The sequence below is a fragment of the Nerophis ophidion genome, linkage group LG03 (genome assembly GCF_033978795.1).
Source record: "Nerophis ophidion isolate RoL-2023_Sa linkage group LG03, RoL_Noph_v1.0, whole genome shotgun sequence".
NCBI lineage: Eukaryota > Metazoa > Chordata > Actinopteri > Syngnathiformes > Syngnathidae > Nerophis > Nerophis ophidion.
Window position 1 is genome coordinate 81672791 of NC_084613.1, and position 17500 is coordinate 81690290.

Genomic DNA, 17500 nt, shown 5'->3' on the forward strand with positions numbered 1-17500 from the left:
TCGCCTTCTAACCAACGATTGCATCTTTTGACCACTGGAGCAACTTAAATCCATCGATTGGTAAGTGTTTGTTTGGCATTAAATGTGGGTGGAGGGAAAGGCTGGATGCAAATATAGCTACAAATGTACACACAGCTAGCCTAAATAGCATTTTAGCATCGATTAGCTGGCACTCATGCCGTGACCAAATATGTCTGATTAGCACATCAGTCAATAACATCAACAAAACTCACCTTTGTGATTTTGTTGACTTTATCGTTTAAAGGGGAACATTATCACAATTTCAGAAGGGTTAAAACCAACACAAATCAGTTCCCAGTGGCTTATTTTATTTTTCAAAGTTTTTTTTCAAAATTTTACCCATCATGGAATATCCCAAAAAAAGGCTTTAAAGTGCCTGATTTTCGCTATCTGTGAATCCACCCGTCCATTTTCCTGTGACGTCACATAGTGATGCCAATACAAACAAACATGGCAGCAAGATATAGCGATATTAGCTCGGATTCAGACTCTGATTTCAGCGGTTTAAGCGATTTAACAGATTACGCATGTATTGAAACGGATGGTTGGAGTGTGGAGGCAGATAGCGAAAATGAAATTGAAGAAGAAACTGAAGCTATTGAGCGAATAGCTATTGAAGCTATTCGGCGATCGCCTTCTAACCAACGATTGCATCTTTTGACCACTGGAGCAATTTAAATCCGTTGATTGGTAAGTTAAATGAGATGTTCTTATTTAAACGGGGATAGCAGGTCCATTCTATGTGTCATACTTGATCATTTCGCGATATTGCCATATTTTTGCTGAAAGGATTTAGTAGAGAACATCGACGATAAAGTTCGCAACTTTTGGTCGCTAATAAAAAAGGCTTTCCTGTACCGGAAGTAGCAGACGATGTGCGCGTGACGTCACGGGTTGTGGAGCTCCTCACATCTGAACATTGTTTACAATCATGGCCACCACCAGCGAGAGTGATTCGGACCGAGAAAGCGACGATTTCCCCATTAATTTGAGCGAGGATGAAAGATTCGTGGATGAGGAAAGTGAGAGTGAAGGACTAGGAAAAAAAGACTAGAGGGCAGTGGGAGCAATTCAGATGTTATTAGACACATTTACTAGGATAATTCTGGAAAATCCCTTATCTGCTTATTGTGTTACTAGTGTTTTAGTGCGATTATATGGTCGTACCTGTACAACCTGAAGGTCGGCCCCGCACCTTTCTTCAGCACCAGTCGACGGGTGGTGGCGATGCCCATCTCTGCCCTTCGCAAGGGACCCTCTTCGAAACACGATCTTTCGAAATGATCGCTGCATAATACACTGTACTTTGTATGTGTGGTCCAATCCAACCGTGTTCGCTTGACATCTCTGTTCCATAGTAAAGCTTGACTGTCATCTTTCGGGAATGTAAACAATGAAACACCGGCTGTGTTTGTGTTGCTAAAGCCGGCCGTAATACACCGCTTCCCACCTACAGCTTTCTTCTTTGATGTCTCCATTGTTCATTGAACAAATTGCAAAAGATTCAGCAACACAGATGTCCAGAATACTGTGGAATTTCGCGATGAAAACAGACAACTTAATAGCTGGGAACGATGCTGCAACAAAATGTCCTCTACAATCCGTGACGTCAACTCTCATACCGAGACATTTCAGCAGGATATTTGGACGCGAAATTTAAAATTGCAATTTAGTAAACTAACCCAGCCGTATTGGCATGTGTTGCAATGTTAATATTTTATCATTGATGTATAAAATATCAGACTGTGTGGTCGGTAGTAGTGGGTTTCAGTAGGCCTTTTACTATGGAACAGAGATGTCAAGTTAATGAGTAATGTAATGTGTAATGAGTAACTTAATGGTTAATGTAATTAGTAATGAGTAGTGTAATGGGTTATATAATGTGTAATGAGTAAAGTGCATGTTGTCCACAGCGTAGAAGGCACTTCAGTGCAGTGTCCTGCCAGGGCCGCATCTATGCAGTGGGCGGCTGGTACTTGGACTCCCTGCTCAGCCCAGACTCCAACACGGCCCTCCACACAGCTGTGGAATGTTACAACCCGTGGGAGGACACCTGGAGGTTAGTGGCAGACACTCACCTGCATGCTGGTTATGTAGCTGGCAAGAAAAAGGCCAGTAGAGAAATAAGGTTATTTTTTTTTTGGGCCCCAGACTGCAAATGATAAGCGCAGTTTTTTCCCAAGGTTCTTCTTTTTCCCCATCTCGGCCTGTTGCAGTTTTTCCTTGCCCGGGCATGGGTACAGATGTTGTTGTGGTTTGTGATTAAGAATCGTTACAAATAAGGATCAAGATTAATCTGATTTTAATCTAATTAATCTATTTTTTTGACACCCTTGATATACAGTAATAGTTGACTATTCTAATAGATCATTAGAAATCAATGCAAAAAGCACATTAATGACAAAAATAAATGATCATTGAGCATCAGGTTTGCTTCGTATATATATATATATATATATATATAAATGTATGAATGTGTGTGTGTGTTGCTGTGATATTTTAATGCTAGACATAGGGAGACATGAAAATAATAGGTTACAGTAATGGAGACGAGATGTAATGTATATGTTTTAGGTGAAAATGAAGCGTATTTTTCATATTCCCTCCTAAATGCCATTTTGCTGTAGGTTTGTGTCGTCGCTGCCGCTGACGGACTTCCAGTTCAGCGTGTCGTTGTCCCACGACGTCCCCCTGACCACCAGCCTGGCACCCTGGCTCCTAGTCCTGGGGAGCATCCAGAGGACAGGAGAGAAGGTGCTACTGCAGTACCACACAGAAGAAGGTAGACCTTCCTCTTCTCTACTCTGGATAAGTCCTGGCATGCATGTCTTTTCTCTACTCTGGATAAGTCCTGGCATGCATGTATGTTCTCTACTCTAGATAAGTCCTGGCATGCATGTCTTTTCTCTACTCTGGATAAGTCCTGGCATGCATGTCTTTTCTCTACTCTGGATAAGTCCTGGCATGCATGTCTTTTCTCTACTCTAGATAAGTCCTGGCATGCATGTATTTTGTCTACTCTAGATAAGTCCTGGCACGCATGTCTTTTCTCTACTCTAGATAAGTCCTGGCACGCATGTCTTTTCTCTACTCTAGATAAGTCCTGGCATACATGTCTTTTCTCTACTCTGGAATAGTCCTGGCATGAATGTCTCCTGTCTACTCTGGATAAGTCCTGGCATGCATGTCTCCTGTCTACTCTGGATAAGTCCTGGCATGCATGTCTTTTCTCTACTCTGGATAAGTCCTGGCATGCATGTCTCCTGTCTACTCTGGATAAGTCCTGGCATGCATGTCTTTTCTCTACTCTAGATAAGTCCTGGCATGCATGTCTTTTCTCTACTCTAGATAAGTCCTGGCATGCATGTCTTTTCACTACTCTAGATAAGTCCTGGCATGCATGTCTTTTCTCTACTCTAGATAAGTCCTGGCATGCATGTATTTTCACTACTCTAGATAAGTCCTGGCATGCATGTATTTTGTCTACTCTAGATAAGTCCTGGCATGCATGTATTTTCTCTACTCTAGATAAGTCCTGGCATGCATGTATTTTCTCTACTCTAGATAAGTCCTGGCATGCATGTATTTTGTCTACTGTAGATAAGTCCTGGCATGCATGTCTTTTCTCTACTCTAGATAAGTCCTGGCATGCATGTCTTTTCTCTACTCTGGATAAGTCCTGGCATGCATGTATTTTGTCTACTCTAGATAAGTCCTGGCTTGCATGTCTTTTCTTTACTCTGGATAAGTCCTGGCATGCATGTATTTTCTCTACTCTAGATAAGTCCTGGCATGCATGTATTTTCACTACTCTAGATAAGTCCTGGCATGCATGTCTTTTCTCTACTCTGGATAAGTCCTGGTTTCTCTACTTTGGATAAGTCCTGGCATGCCTGTCTTTTCTCTACTCTGGATTATTCCTGGCATGCATGTATTTTCTTTACTCTAGATAAGTCCTGGCATGCATGTCTTTTCTTTCCTCTGGATAAGTCCTGGCATGCATGTCTTTTCTCTACTCTGGATAAGTCCTGGCATGCATGTCTTTTCACTACTCTGGATAAGTCCTGGCATGCATGTCTTTTCTCTACTCTGGATAAGTCCTGGCATGCATGTCTCTTGTCTACTCTGGAATAGTCCTGGCATGAATGTCTCCTGTCTACTCTGGATAAGTCCTGGCATGCATGTCTCCTGTCTACTCTGGATAAGTCCTGGCATGCATGTCTTTTCTCTACTCTGGATAAGTCCTGGCATGCATGTCTCCTGTCTACTCTGGATAAGTCCTGGCATGCATGTCTTTTCTCTACTGTAGATAAGTCCTGGCATGCATGTCTTTTCTCTACTCTAGATAAGTCCTGGCATGCATGTATGTTCTCTACTCTAGATAATTCCTGGCATGCATGTCTTTTCTCTACTGTAGATAAGTCCTGGCATGCATGTCTTTTCTCTACTCTAGATAAGTCCTGGCATGCATGTATTTTCTCTACTCTAGATAAGTCCTGGCATGCATGTCTTTTCTCTACTGTAGATAAGTCCTGGCATGCATGTATTTTCTCTGCTCTGGATAAATCCTGGTTTCTCTACTCTGGATAAGTCCTGGCATGCATGTCTTTTCTCTACTCTGGATAAGTCCTGTCATGCATGTCTCCTGTCTACTCTGGATAAGTCCTGGCATGCATGTCTCCTGTCTACTCTGGATAAGTCCTGGCATGCATGTCTTATCTCTACTCTGGATAATTCCTGGCATGCATGTCTTTTCACTACTCTAGATAAGTCCTGGCATGCATGTCTTTTCTCTACTCTGGATAAGTCCTGGCATGCATGTCTCCTGTCTACTCTGGATAAGTCCTGGCATGCATGTCTTTTCTCTACTCTGGATAAGTCCTGGCATGCATGTCTTTTCTCTACTCTGGATAAGTCCTGGCATGCATGTCTTTTCACTACTCTGGATAAGTCCTGGCATGCATGTCTTTTGTCTACTGTAGATAAGTCCTGGCATGCATGTCTTTTCTCTACTCTAGATAAGTCCTGGCATGCATGTCTTTTCACTACTCTGGATTATTCCTGGCATGCATGTCTTTTCTCTACTCTAGATAAGTCCTGGCATGCAAGTCTTTTCTCTACTCTAGATAAGTCCTGGCATGCATGTCTTTTCTCTACTTTAGATAAGTCCTGGCATGCATGTCTTTTCTCTACTCTGGATAAGTCCTGGCATGCATGTCTTTTCTCTACTCTGGATAAGTCCTGGCATGCATGTCTCCTGTCTACTCTGGATAAGTCCTGGCATGCATGTCTTTTCTCTACTCTGGATAAGTCCTGGCATGCATGTCTTTTCTCTACTCTGGATAAGTCCTGGCATGCATGTCTTTTCACTACTCTGGATAAGTCCTGGCATGCATGTCTTTTGTCTACTGTAGATAAGTCCTGGCATGCATGTATTTTCTCTACTCTAGATAAGTCCTGGCATGCATGTCTTTTCACTACTCTGGATTATTCCTGGCATGCATGTATTTTCTCTACTCTAGATAAGTCCTGGCATGCAAGTCTTTTCTCTACTCTAGATAAGTCCTGGCATGCATGTCTTTTCTCTACTTTAGATAAGTCCTGGCATGCATGTCTTTTCTCTACTTTGGATAAGTCCTGGCATGCCTGTCTTTTCTCTACTCTGGATTATTCCTGGCATGCATGTATTTTCTTTACTCTAGATAAGTCCTGGCATGCATGTCTTTTCTTTCCTCTGGATAAGTCCTGGCATGCATGTCTTTTCTCTACTCTGGATAAGTCCTGGCATGCATGTCTTTTCACTACTCTGGATAAGTCCTGGCATGCATGTCTTTTCTCTACTCTGGATAAGTCCTGGCATGCATGTCTCTTGTCTACTCTGGAATAGTCCTGGCATGAATGTCTCCTGTCTACTCTGGATAAGTCCTGGCATGCATGTCTCCTGTCTACTCTGGATAAGTCCTGGCATGCATGTCTTTTCTCTACTCTGGATAAGTCCTGGCATGCATGTCTCCTGTCTACTCTGGATAAGTCCTGGCATGCATGTCTTTTCTCTACTGTAGATAAGTCCTGGCATGCATGTCTTTTCTCTACTCTAGATAAGTCCTGGCATGCATGTCTTTTCTCTACTCTAGATAAGTCCTGGCATGCATGTATGTTCTCTACTCTAGATAATTCCTGGCATGCATGTCTTTTCTCTACTGTAGATAAGTCCTGGCATGCATGTCTTTTCTCTACTGTAGATAAGTCCTGGCATGCATGTCTTTTCTCTACTCTGGATAAGTCCTGGCATGCATGTATTTTGTCTACTCTAGATAAGTCCTGGCTTGCATGTCTTTTCTTTACTCTGGATAAGTCCTGGCATGCATGTATTTTCTCTACTCTAGATAAGTCCTGGCATGCAAGAATTTTCACTACTCTAGATAAGTCCTGGCATGCATGTCTTTTCTCTACTCTGGATAAGTCCTGGTTTCTCTACTTTGGATAAGTCCTGGCATGCCTGTCTTTTCTCTACTCTGGATTATTCCTGGCATGCATGTATTTTCTTTACTCTAGATAAGTCCTGGCATGCATGTCTTTTCTTTCCTCTGGATAAGTCCTGGCATGCATGTATTTTCTCTACTCTAGATAAGTCCTGGCATGCATGTCTTTTCACTACTCTGGATTATTCCTGGCATGCATGTATTTTCTTTACTCTAGATAAGTCCTGGCATGCATGTCTTTTCTTTCCTCTGGATAAGTCCTGGCATGCATGTATGTTCTCTACTCTAGATAAGTCCTGGAATGCATGTCTTTTCTCTACTCTAGATAAGTCCTGGCATGCATGTCTTTTCTCTACTCTAGATAAGTCCTGGCATGCATGTCTTTTCTCTACTCTAGATAAGTCCTGGCATGCATGTATTTTCTCTACTCTAGATAAGTCCTGGCATGCATGTATTTTGTCTACTGTAGATAAGTCCTGGCATGCATGTCTTTTCTCTACTGTAGATAAGTCCTGGCATGCATGTCTTTTCTCTACTCTGGATAAGTCCTGGCATGCATGTATTTTGTCTACTCTAGATAAGTCCTGGCTTGCATTTCTTTTCTTTACTCTGGATAAGTCCTGGCATGCATGTATTTTCTCTACTCTAGATAAGTCCTGGCATGCAAGAATTTTCACTACTCTAGATAAGTCCTGGCATGCATGTCTTTTCTCTACTCTGGATAAGTCCTGGTTTCTCTACTTTGGATAAGTCCTGGCATGCCTGTCTTTTCTCTACTCTGGATTATTCCTGGCATGCATGTATTTTCTTTACTCTAGATAAGTCCTGGCATGCATGTCTTTTCTTTCCTCTGGATAAGTCCTGGCATGCATGTATTTTCTCTACTCTAGATAAGTCCTGGCATGCATGTCTTTTCACTACTCTGGATTATTCCTGGCATGCATGTATTTTCTTTACTCTAGATAAGTCCTGGCATGCATGTCTTTTCTTTCCTCTGGATAAGTCCTGGCATGCATGTATGTTCTCTACTCTAGATAAGTCCTGGAATGCATGTCTTTTCTCTACTCTAGATAAGTCCTGGCATGCATGTCTTTTCTCTACTCTAGATAAGTCCTGGCATGCATGTCTTTTCACTACTCTAGATAAGTCCTGGCATGCATGTTTTTTCTCTACTCTGGATAAGTCCTGGTTTCTCTACTTTGGATAAGTCCTGGCATGCATGTCTTTTCACTACTCTGGATTATTCCTGGCATGCATGTATTTTCTTTACTCTAGATAAGTCCTGGCATGCATGTCTTTTCTTTCCTCTGGATAAGTCCTGGCATGCATGTCTTTTCTCTACTCTAGATAAGTCCTGGCATGCATGTCTTTTCTCTACTCTAGATAAGTCCTGGCATGCATGTATTTTCCTCTACTCTAGATAAGTCCTGGCATGCATGTATTTTGTCTACTGTACATAAGTCCTGGCATGCATGTCTTTTCTCTACTGTAGATAAGTCCTGGCATGCATGTCTTTTCTCTACTCTGGATAAGTCCTGGCATGCATGTATTTTGTCTACTCTAGATAAGTCCTGGCTTGCATGTCTTTTCTTTACTCTGGATAAGTCCTGGCATGCATGTATTTTCTCTACTCTAGATAAGTCCTGGCATGCAAGAATTTTCACTACTCTAGATAAGTCCTGGCATGCATGTCTTTTCTCTACTCTGGATAAGTCCTGGTTTCTCTACTTTGGATAAGTCCTGGCATGCCTGTCTTTTCTCTACTCTGGATTATTCCTGGCATGCATGTATTTTCTTTACTCTAGATAAGTCCTGGCATGCATGTCTTTTCTTTCCTCTGGATAAGTCCTGGCATGCATGTATGTTCTCTACTCTAGATAAGTCCTGGAATGCATGTCTTTTCTCTACTCTGGATAAGTCCTGGCATGCATGTCTCCTGTCTACTCTGGATAAGTCCTGGCATGCATGTCTTTTCTCTACTCTGGATAAGTCCTGGCATGCATGTCTTTTCTCTACTCTAGATAAGTCCTGGCATGCATGTCTTTTCTTTCCTCTGGATAAGTCCTGGCATGCATGTATTTTCTCTACTCTAGATAAGTCCTGGCATGCATGTATTTTGTCTACTGTAGATAAGTCCTGGCATGCATGTCTTTTCTCTACTCTAGATAAGTCCTGGCATGCATGTATTTTCTCTACTCTGGATAAGTCCTGGCATGCATGTCTTTTCTCTACTCTGGATAAGTCCTGGCGTGCATGTCTTTTCTCTACTCTGGATAAATCCTGGTTTCTCTACTCTGGATAAGTCCTGGCATGCATGTCTTTTCTCTACTCTGGATAAGTCCTGGTTTCTCTACTCTGGATAAGTCCTGGCATGCATGTCTTTTCTCCACTCTGGATAAGTCCTGGCATGCATGTCTTTTCTCTACTCTAGATAAGTCCTGGCATGCATGTGTTTTCTCTGCTCTAGATAAGTCCTGGCATGCATGTCTTTTGTCTACTGTAGATAAGTCCTGGCATGCATGTATTTTCTCTACTCTAGATAAGTCCTGGCATGCATGTCTTTTCACTACTCTGGATTATTCCTGGCATGCATGTCTTTTCTTTACTCTAGATAAGTCCTGGCATGCATGTCTTTTCTTTCCTCTGGATAAGTCCTGGCATGCATGTCTTTTTTCTACTCTAGATAAGTCCTGGCATGCATGTCTTTTCTCTACTCTAGATAAGTCCTGGCGTGCATGTCTTTTCTCTACTCTGGATAAGTCCTGGCATGCATGTGTTTTCTCTACTCTGGATAAGTCCTGGCATGCATGTCTTTTCTCTACTTTAGATAAGTCCTGGCATGCATGTCTTTTCACTACTCCAGATAAGTCCTGGCATGCATGTTTTTTCTCTACTCTAGATAAGTCCTGGAATGCATGTCTTTTCTCTACTCTGGATAAGTCCTGGCATGCATGTATTTTCTCTACTCTAGATAAGTTTTGGCATGCATGTCTTTTCTCTACTGTAGATAAGTCCTGGCATGCATGTATTTTCTCTGCTCTGGATAAATCCTGGTTTCTCTTCTGTGGATAAGTCCTGGCATGCATGTCTTTTCTCTACTCTGGATAAGTCCTGTCATGCATGTCTCCTGTCTACTCTGGATAAGTCCTGGCATGCATGTCTTTTCTCTACTCTGGATAAGTCCTGGTTTCTCTACTCTGGATAAGTCCTGGCATGCATGTCTTTTCTCCACTCTGGATAAGTCCTGGCATGCATGTCTTTTCTCTACTCTAGATAAGTCCTGGCATGCATGTGTTTTCTCTGCTCTAGATAAGTCCTGGCATGCATGTCTTTTGTCTACTGTAGATAAGTCCTGGCATGCATGTATTTTCTCTACTCTAGATAAGTCCTGGCATGCATGTCTTTTCACTACTCTGGATTATTCCTGGCATGCATGTCTTTTCTTTACTCTAGATAAGTCCTGGCATGCATGTCTTTTCTTTCCTCTGGATAAGTCCTGGCATGCATGTCTTTTCTCTACTCTAGATAAGTCCTGGCATGCATGTCTTTTCTCTACTCTAGATAAGTCCTGGCGTGCATGTCTTTTCTCTACTCTGGATAAGTCCTGGCATGCATGTGTTTTCTCTACTCTGGATAAGTCCTGGCATGCATGTCTTTTCTCTACTTTAGATAAGTCCTGGCATGCATGTCTTTTCACTACTCCAGATAAGTCCTGGCATGCATGTTTTTTCTCTACTCTAGATAAGTCCTGGAATGCATGTCTTTTCTCTACTCTGGATAAGTCCTGGCATGCATGTATTTTCTCTACTCTAGATAAGTTTTGGCATGCATGTCTTTTCTCTACTGTAGATAAGTCCTGGCATGCATGTATTTTCTCTGCTCTGGATAAATCCTGGTTTCTCTACTCTGGATAAGTCCTGGCATGCATGTCTTTTCTCTACTCTGGATAAGTCCTGTCATGCATGTCTCCTGTCTACTCTGGATAAGTCCTGGCATGCATGTCTTTTCTCTACTCTGGATAAGTCCTGGCATGCATGTCTTTTCTCTACTCTAGATAAGTCCTGGCATGCATGTCTTTTCTCTACTCTAGATAAGTCCTGGCATGCATGTCTTTTCTCCACTCTGGATAAGTCCTGGCATGCATGTCTTTTCTCTACTCTGGATAAGTCCTGGCATGCATGTCTTTTCTCTACTCTGGATAAGTCCTGGCATGCATGTCTTTTCTCTACTCTGGATAAGTCCTGGCATGCATGTCTTTTCACTACTCTGGATAAGTCCTGGCATGCATGTATGTTCTCTACTCTAGATAAGTCCTGGCATGCATGTATTTTCTCTGCTCTGGATAAATCCTGGTTTCTCTACTCTGGATAAGTCCTGGCATGCATGTCTTTTCTCTACTGTAGATAAGTCCTGGCATGCATGTCTTTTCTCTACTCTAGATAAGTCCTGGCATGCATGTATTTTCTCTACTCTAGATAAGTCCTGGCATGCATGTCTTTTCTCTACTGTAGATAAGTCCTGGCATGCATGTATTTTCTCTGCTCTGGATAAATCCTGGTTTCTCTACTCTGGATAAGTCCTGGCATGCATGTCTTTTCTCTACTCTGGATAAGTCCTGTCATGCATGTCTCCTGTCTACTCTGGATAAGTCCTGGCATGCATGTCTCCTGTCTACTCTGGATAAGTCCTGGCATGCATGTCTTATCTCTACTCTGGATAATTCCTGGCATGCATGTCTTTTCACTACTCTGGATAAGTCCTGGCATGCATGTCTTTTCTCTACTCTGGATAAGTCCTGTCATGCATGTCTCCTGTCTACTCTGGATAAGTCCTGGCATGCATGTCTCCTGTCTACTCTGGATAAGTCCTGGCATGCATGTCTCCTGTCTACTCTGGATAAGTCCTGGCATGCATGTCTTATCTCTACTCTGGATAATTCCTGGCATGCATGTCTTTTCACTACTCTAGATAAGTCCTGGCATGCATGTCTTTTCTCTACTCTGGATAAGTCCTGGCATGCATGTCTCCTGTCTACTCTGGATAAGTCCTGGCATGCATGTCTTTTCTCTACTCTGGATAAGTCCCGGCATGCATGTCTTTTCTCTACTCTGGATAAGTCCTGGCATGCATGTCTTTTCACTACTCTGGATAAGTCCTGGCATGCATGTATGTTCTCTACTCTAGATAAGTCCTGGAATGCATGTCTTTTCTCTACTCTAGATAAGTCCTGGCATGCATGTATTTTCTCTGCTCTGGATAAATCCTGGTTTCTCTACTCTGGATAAGTCCTGGCATGCATGTATTTTCTCTACTCTGGATAAGTCCTGTCATGCATGTCTCCTGTCTACTCTGGATAAGTCCTGGCATGCATGTCTCCTGTCTACTCTGGATAAGTCCTGGCATGCATGTCTTATCTCTACTCTGGATAAGTCCTGGCATGCATGTCTTTTCACTACTCTAGATAAGTATGGCATGCATGTCTTTTCTCTACTCTGGATAAGTCCTGTCATGCATGTCTTTTCTCTACTCTGGATAAGTCCTGGCATGCATGTCTCCTGTCTACTCTGGATAAGTCCTGGCATGCATGTCTTATCTCTACTCTGGATAAGTCCTGGCATGCATGTCTTTTCACTACTCTAGATAAGTCCTGGCATGGATGTCTTTTCTCTACTCTGGATAAGTCCTGTCATGCATGTCTCCTGTCTACTCTGGATAAGTCCTGGCATGCATGTCTCCTGTCTACTCTGGATAAGTCCTGGCATGCATGTCTTATCTCTACTCTGGATAAGTCCTGGCATGCATGTCTCCTGTCTACTCTGGATAAGTCCTGGCATGCATGTCTTATCTCTACTCTGGATAAGTCCTGGCATGCATGTCTTTTCACTACTCTAGATAAGTCCTGGCATGGATGTCTTCTCTCTACTCTGGATAAGTCCTGGCATGCATGTCTCCTGTCTACTCTGGATAAGTCCTGGCATGCATGTCTTTTCTCTACTCTGGATAAGTCCTGGCATGCATGTCTTTTCTCTACTCTGGATAAGTCCTGGCATGCATGTCTTTTCTCTACTCTAGATAAGTCCTGGCATGCATGTCTTTTCTCTACTCTAGATAAGTCCTGGCATGCATGTCTTTTCTCCACTCTGGATAAGTCCTGGCATGCATGTCTTTTCTCTACTCTGGATAAGTCCTGGCATGCATGTCTTTTCTCTACTCTGGAGAAGTCCTGGCATGCATGTCTTTTCTCTACTCTGGATAAGTCCTGGCATACATGTATTTAGTCTACTCTAGATAAGTCCTGGCATGCATGTATTTTCTCTACTCTGGATAAGTCCTGGCATGCATGTATTTTCTCTACTCTGGATTATTCCTGGCATGCATGTCTTTTCTCTACTCTGGATAAGTCCTGGCATGCATGTCTTTTCTCTACTCTGGATAAGTCCTGGCATGCATGTCTTTTCTCTACTCTGGATTATTCCTGGCATGCATGTCTTTTCTCTACTCTGGATAAATCCTGGCATGCATGTATTTTCTCTACTCTAGATAAGTCCTGGCATGCATGTCTTTTCTCTACTCTGGATAAGTCCTGGCATGCATGTCTTTTCTCTACTCTGGATTATTCCTGGCATGCATGTCTTTTCTCTACTCTGGATAAGTCCTGGCATGCATGTCTTTTCTCTACTGTAGATAAGTCCTGGCGTGCATGTCTTTTCTCTACTGTAGATAAGTCCTGGCATGCATGTCTCCTGTCTACTCTGGATAAGTCCTGGCATGCATGTATTTTGTCTACTCTAGATAAGTCCTGGCATGCATGTATTTTCTCTACTCTGGATAAGTTCTGGCATGCATGTCTTTTCTCCACTCTAGATAAGTCCTGGCATGCATGTCTTTTCTCTACTCTGGATTATTCCTGGCATGCATGTCTTTTCTTTCCTCTGGATAAGTCCTGGCATGCATGTATTTTCTCTACTCTGGATAAATCCTGGTTTCTCTACTCTGGATAAGTCCTGGCATGCATGTCTTTTCTCTACTCTGGATAAATCCTGGTTTCTCTACTCTGGATAAGTCCTGGCATGCATGTCTTTTCTCTACTCTGGATAAGTCCTGGCATGCATGTCTTTTCTCTACTCTGGATAAGTCCTGGCATGCATGTCTTTTCTCTACTCTGGATAAGTCCTGGCATGCATGTCTCCTGTTTTCTCTGGATAAATCCTGGCATGCATGTCTTTTCTCTACTCTAGATAAGTCCTGGCATGCATGTCTTTTCTCTACTCTGGATAAGTCCTGCCATGCATGTCTCCTGTCTTCTCTGGATAAGTCCTGCCATGCATGTCTTTTCTCTACTCTGGATAAGTCCTGGCATGCATGTCGTTTCTCTACTCTAGATAAGTCCTGGCATGCATGTATTTTCTCTACTCTGGATAAGTCCTGGCATGCATGTCTTTTCTCCACTCTAGATAAGTCCTGGCATGCATGTCTTTTCTCCACTCTGGATAAGTCCTGGCATGCATGTCTTTTCTCTACTCTAGATAAGTCCTGGCATGCATGTCTTTTCTCTACTCTGGATAAGTCCTGGCATGCATGTCTTTTCTCCACTCTAGATAAGTCCTGGCATGCATGTCTTTTCTCCACTCTGGATAAGTCCTGGCATGCATGTCTTTTCTCTACTCTGGATAAGTCCTGGCATGCATGTCTTTTCACTACCCTGGATAAGTCCTGGCATGCATGTCTTTCTCTACTCTAGATCAGCGCTGGCATGCATGTCTTTTCACTACTCTGGATAAGTCCTGGCATGCATGTCTTTTCACTACTCTAGATAAGTCCTGGCATGCATGTCTTTTCACTACTCTGGATAAGTCCTGGCATGCATGTCTTTTCTCTACTCTAGATAAGTCCTGGCATGCATGTCTTTTCTCTACTCTGGATAAGTCCTGGCATGCATGTCTTTTCTCTACTCTGGATAAGTCCTGGCATGGTCTCCCCCTGCAGACTCCTGGTCTGAGCTGCGTCCCCCCCTCACCAGGGCCCACGTCCACCTTCCAGTTCTTTACTTCCTGGGAGCCTCGGCTGACCGGCTGCTCGTGGTGGGCGGCGACAACTCTCATAACGTGATGACCTCCTTCTGTGTGCGCTCACAGCAGTGGGGGCCGGTAAGGCCAGGCCAGTGGGAGATGTTTGATGTTCCAACCCTCACTCACCGCCATCTTTCTTGGCCAGGTGCACAGGCTGCCAAAAACTGCGTTGGTGGGCCAGGGGACGCTTGTAGGCCAGCAGGTCCTGATGGCCAGTCTAGAACACAACACTGTGGTGACCATGGATCAACAATCTCTCTCCTTCACTACCTTTCCTCCTCTGCCCACCTCCGTCTGCTATGAAGCTGTCTTCTACCTGCACATCTTTCTTTAATGACTTAGTCTGTTGTCAGGATCCTTGATGTCACACAAATAATAGTCAATATAAGGATAATGAATGCATCGATACTTGGTTTTGTATCCTGGCTGTAATTGATCTAATATTTAGTCTGCCATGACTGAGTGTAGGAGCGTGGCTGCACTGGGTGTGTGTGGTGTTAATAATGATAATAGCTCATATAAAGCGGTACAATTACTAAAACAAACATTTGTCATATATATATATATATATATCAAAGTTTATTTACATAGCCCTTCATCAAAAGTGTCTCAAAGGGCTGCACAAGCCACAACCTGGGCTCAGATCCCACATCAGGGCAAGACAAAACTCAACCCCATGGGATAAATAATGAGAAACCTTGGAAGGGTCCACAGATGTGGGGACCCCCCCCCCCCTGGGCCACCAGTGCAATGGACGTGGAGTGGATCTACTTGATAGTGTGAGAGTCCAGTCCATAGTGGATCTAGTTATCAATCGATCAATCAATGTTTACTTATATAGCCCTAAATCACTAGTGTCTCAAAGGGCTGCACAAACCACTACCACATCCTCGGTAGGCCCACATAAGGGCAAGGAAAACTCACACCCAGTGGGACGTCGGTGACAATGATGACTATGAGAACCTTGGAGAGGAGGAAAGCAATGGATGTCGAGCGGGTCTAACATGAGTATCGTAACTTTGGAAACGGTGATACCCCTGACAAGCACTAGGTCTATCATATTACCATTGCGATGCGTGGGTTCATTTATTATTTGTGTAAGACCACAGCTATCAATTATAGTCTCGAGCGCTACGCACGGTGGGTCCGATGGGGTATTCATATGGATATTAAAGTCCCCCATTATGATTATATTATCGGCGTGCGTTACTAGATTAGCAACGAACTCTGAGAATTCATTGATAAAGTCCGAATAGGGCCATGGGTTAATAGTATGAGAGTCCAGTCCATAGTGGATCTAGTTAATAGTACGAGAGTCGTCCAAAGTGGATCTAGTTAATGGTGTGAGAGTCCAGTCCATAGTAGATTTAGCTAATAGTGTGATAGTCCAGTCCATAGTGGATTTAGTTAATAGTGTGAGAGTCCAGTCCATAGAGGATGTAGTTTATATTGTTAGAGTCCAGTCCATTGTGGATCTAGTTTATAGCGTGATAGTCCAGTCCATAGTGGATCTAGTTAATAGTATGAGAGTCCAGTCCATAGTGGATCTAGTTAATAGTATGAGAGTTCTGTCCATAGTAAATTTAGTTAATAGTGTGAGAGTCCAGCCCATACTGGATCTAGTTAATAGTGTGAGAGTCCAGTCCATAGTGGATGTAGTTTATAGTGTAATAGTCCAGTCCATAGTGGATCTAGTTAATAGTGTGATAGTCCAGTCCATATTGGATCTAGTTAATAGTATGAGAGTCCAGTCCATACTGGATCTAGTTAATAGTGTGAGAGTCCAGTCCATAGTGGATGTAGTTTATAGTGTAATAGTCCAGTCCATAGTGGATCTAGTTAATAGTGTGATAGTCCAGTCCATATTGGATCTAGTTAATAGTATGAGGGTCCAGTCCATAGTGGATGTTGTTTACAGTGTAAGAGTCCAGTCCATAGTGGATCTAGTTAATAGTGTGAGAGTGCATTGCTTAGTGGATCTAGTTAATAGTATTAGAGTCCAGTCCATAGTGGATCTAGTTAATAGTGTGAGAATCCAGTCCATAGTGGATCTAGTTAATAGTGTGAGAGTCCAGTCCATAGTGGATCTAGTTAATAGTGTGAGAGTGCATTGCTTAGTGGATCTAGTTAATAGTATTAGAGTCCAGTCCATAGTGGATCTAGTTAATAGTGTGAGAATCCAGTCCATAGTGGATCTAGTTAATAGTGTGAGAGTCCAGTCCATAGTGGATCTAGTTAATAGTGTGAGAGTGCAGTCCTTAGTGGATCTAGTTAATAGTATGGGAGTCCGGTCCATAGTGGATGTAGTTTATAGTGTAAGAGTCCAGTCCATAGGGGATTTAGTTAATAGTGTGAGAGTGCAGTCCTTAGTGGATCTAGTTAATAGTATGAGAGTCTAGTCCATAGTGGATGTAGTTTATAGTGTGAGATTCCAGTCCATAGTGGATCTAGTTAATAGTATGAGAGTCTAGTCCATAGTGGATGTAGTTTATAGTGTGAGAGTCCAGTCCATAGTGGATCTAGTTAATAGTATTAAGAGTCCAGTCCATAGTGGATCTAGTTAATAGTGTGATAGTCCAGTCCATAGTGGATGTAGTTAATAGTATGAGAGTTCAGTCCATAGTATATCGGGTTAGTAGTGTGAGAGTCCAGTCCATTGTGGATCTAGTTTATAGTGTGATAGTCCAGTCCATAGTGGATCTAGTTAATAGTATTAAGAGTCCAGTCCATAGTGGATCTAGTTAATAGTGTGATAGTCCAGTCCATACAGGATCTAGTTAATAGTGTGAGAGTGATAAATGATAAATAGGTTGTACTTGTATAGCGCTTTTCTACCTTCAAAGTACTCAAAGCGCTTTGACACTACTTCCACATTCACACATTCACACACTCTTTAAGCTCACAGACTTTTTTTGGGCTCTGAAAATC

General features: G+C 42.7%; 1 protein-coding gene across 3 annotated transcripts in view; it reads left to right on the forward strand.

The window, feature by feature from the left end:
* The window catches only part of LOC133550124 (kelch-like protein 42), a 27138-nt gene that overhangs the window by 7251 nt on the left and 2387 nt on the right, over positions 1-17500 (forward strand). Inside the window, exons 5-8 of one of the 3 annotated variants that reach the window (XR_009806241.1) lie at positions 1935-2080; positions 2649-2803; positions 14524-14650; positions 14718-14807. Coding sequence is in view for 2 of the 3 variants with exons in the window: in XM_061896209.1 (XP_061752193.1) it covers positions 1935-2080; positions 2649-2803; positions 14490-14650; positions 14718-14906 (651 nt within the window). In the remaining variant the exon portion in view is untranslated. Of the gene's footprint in view, positions 1-1934; positions 2081-2648; positions 2804-14489; positions 14651-14717; positions 16457-17500 lie in introns of those variants that run through there. The other 2 variants (XM_061896210.1, XM_061896209.1) reach the window with 2 other exon arrangements.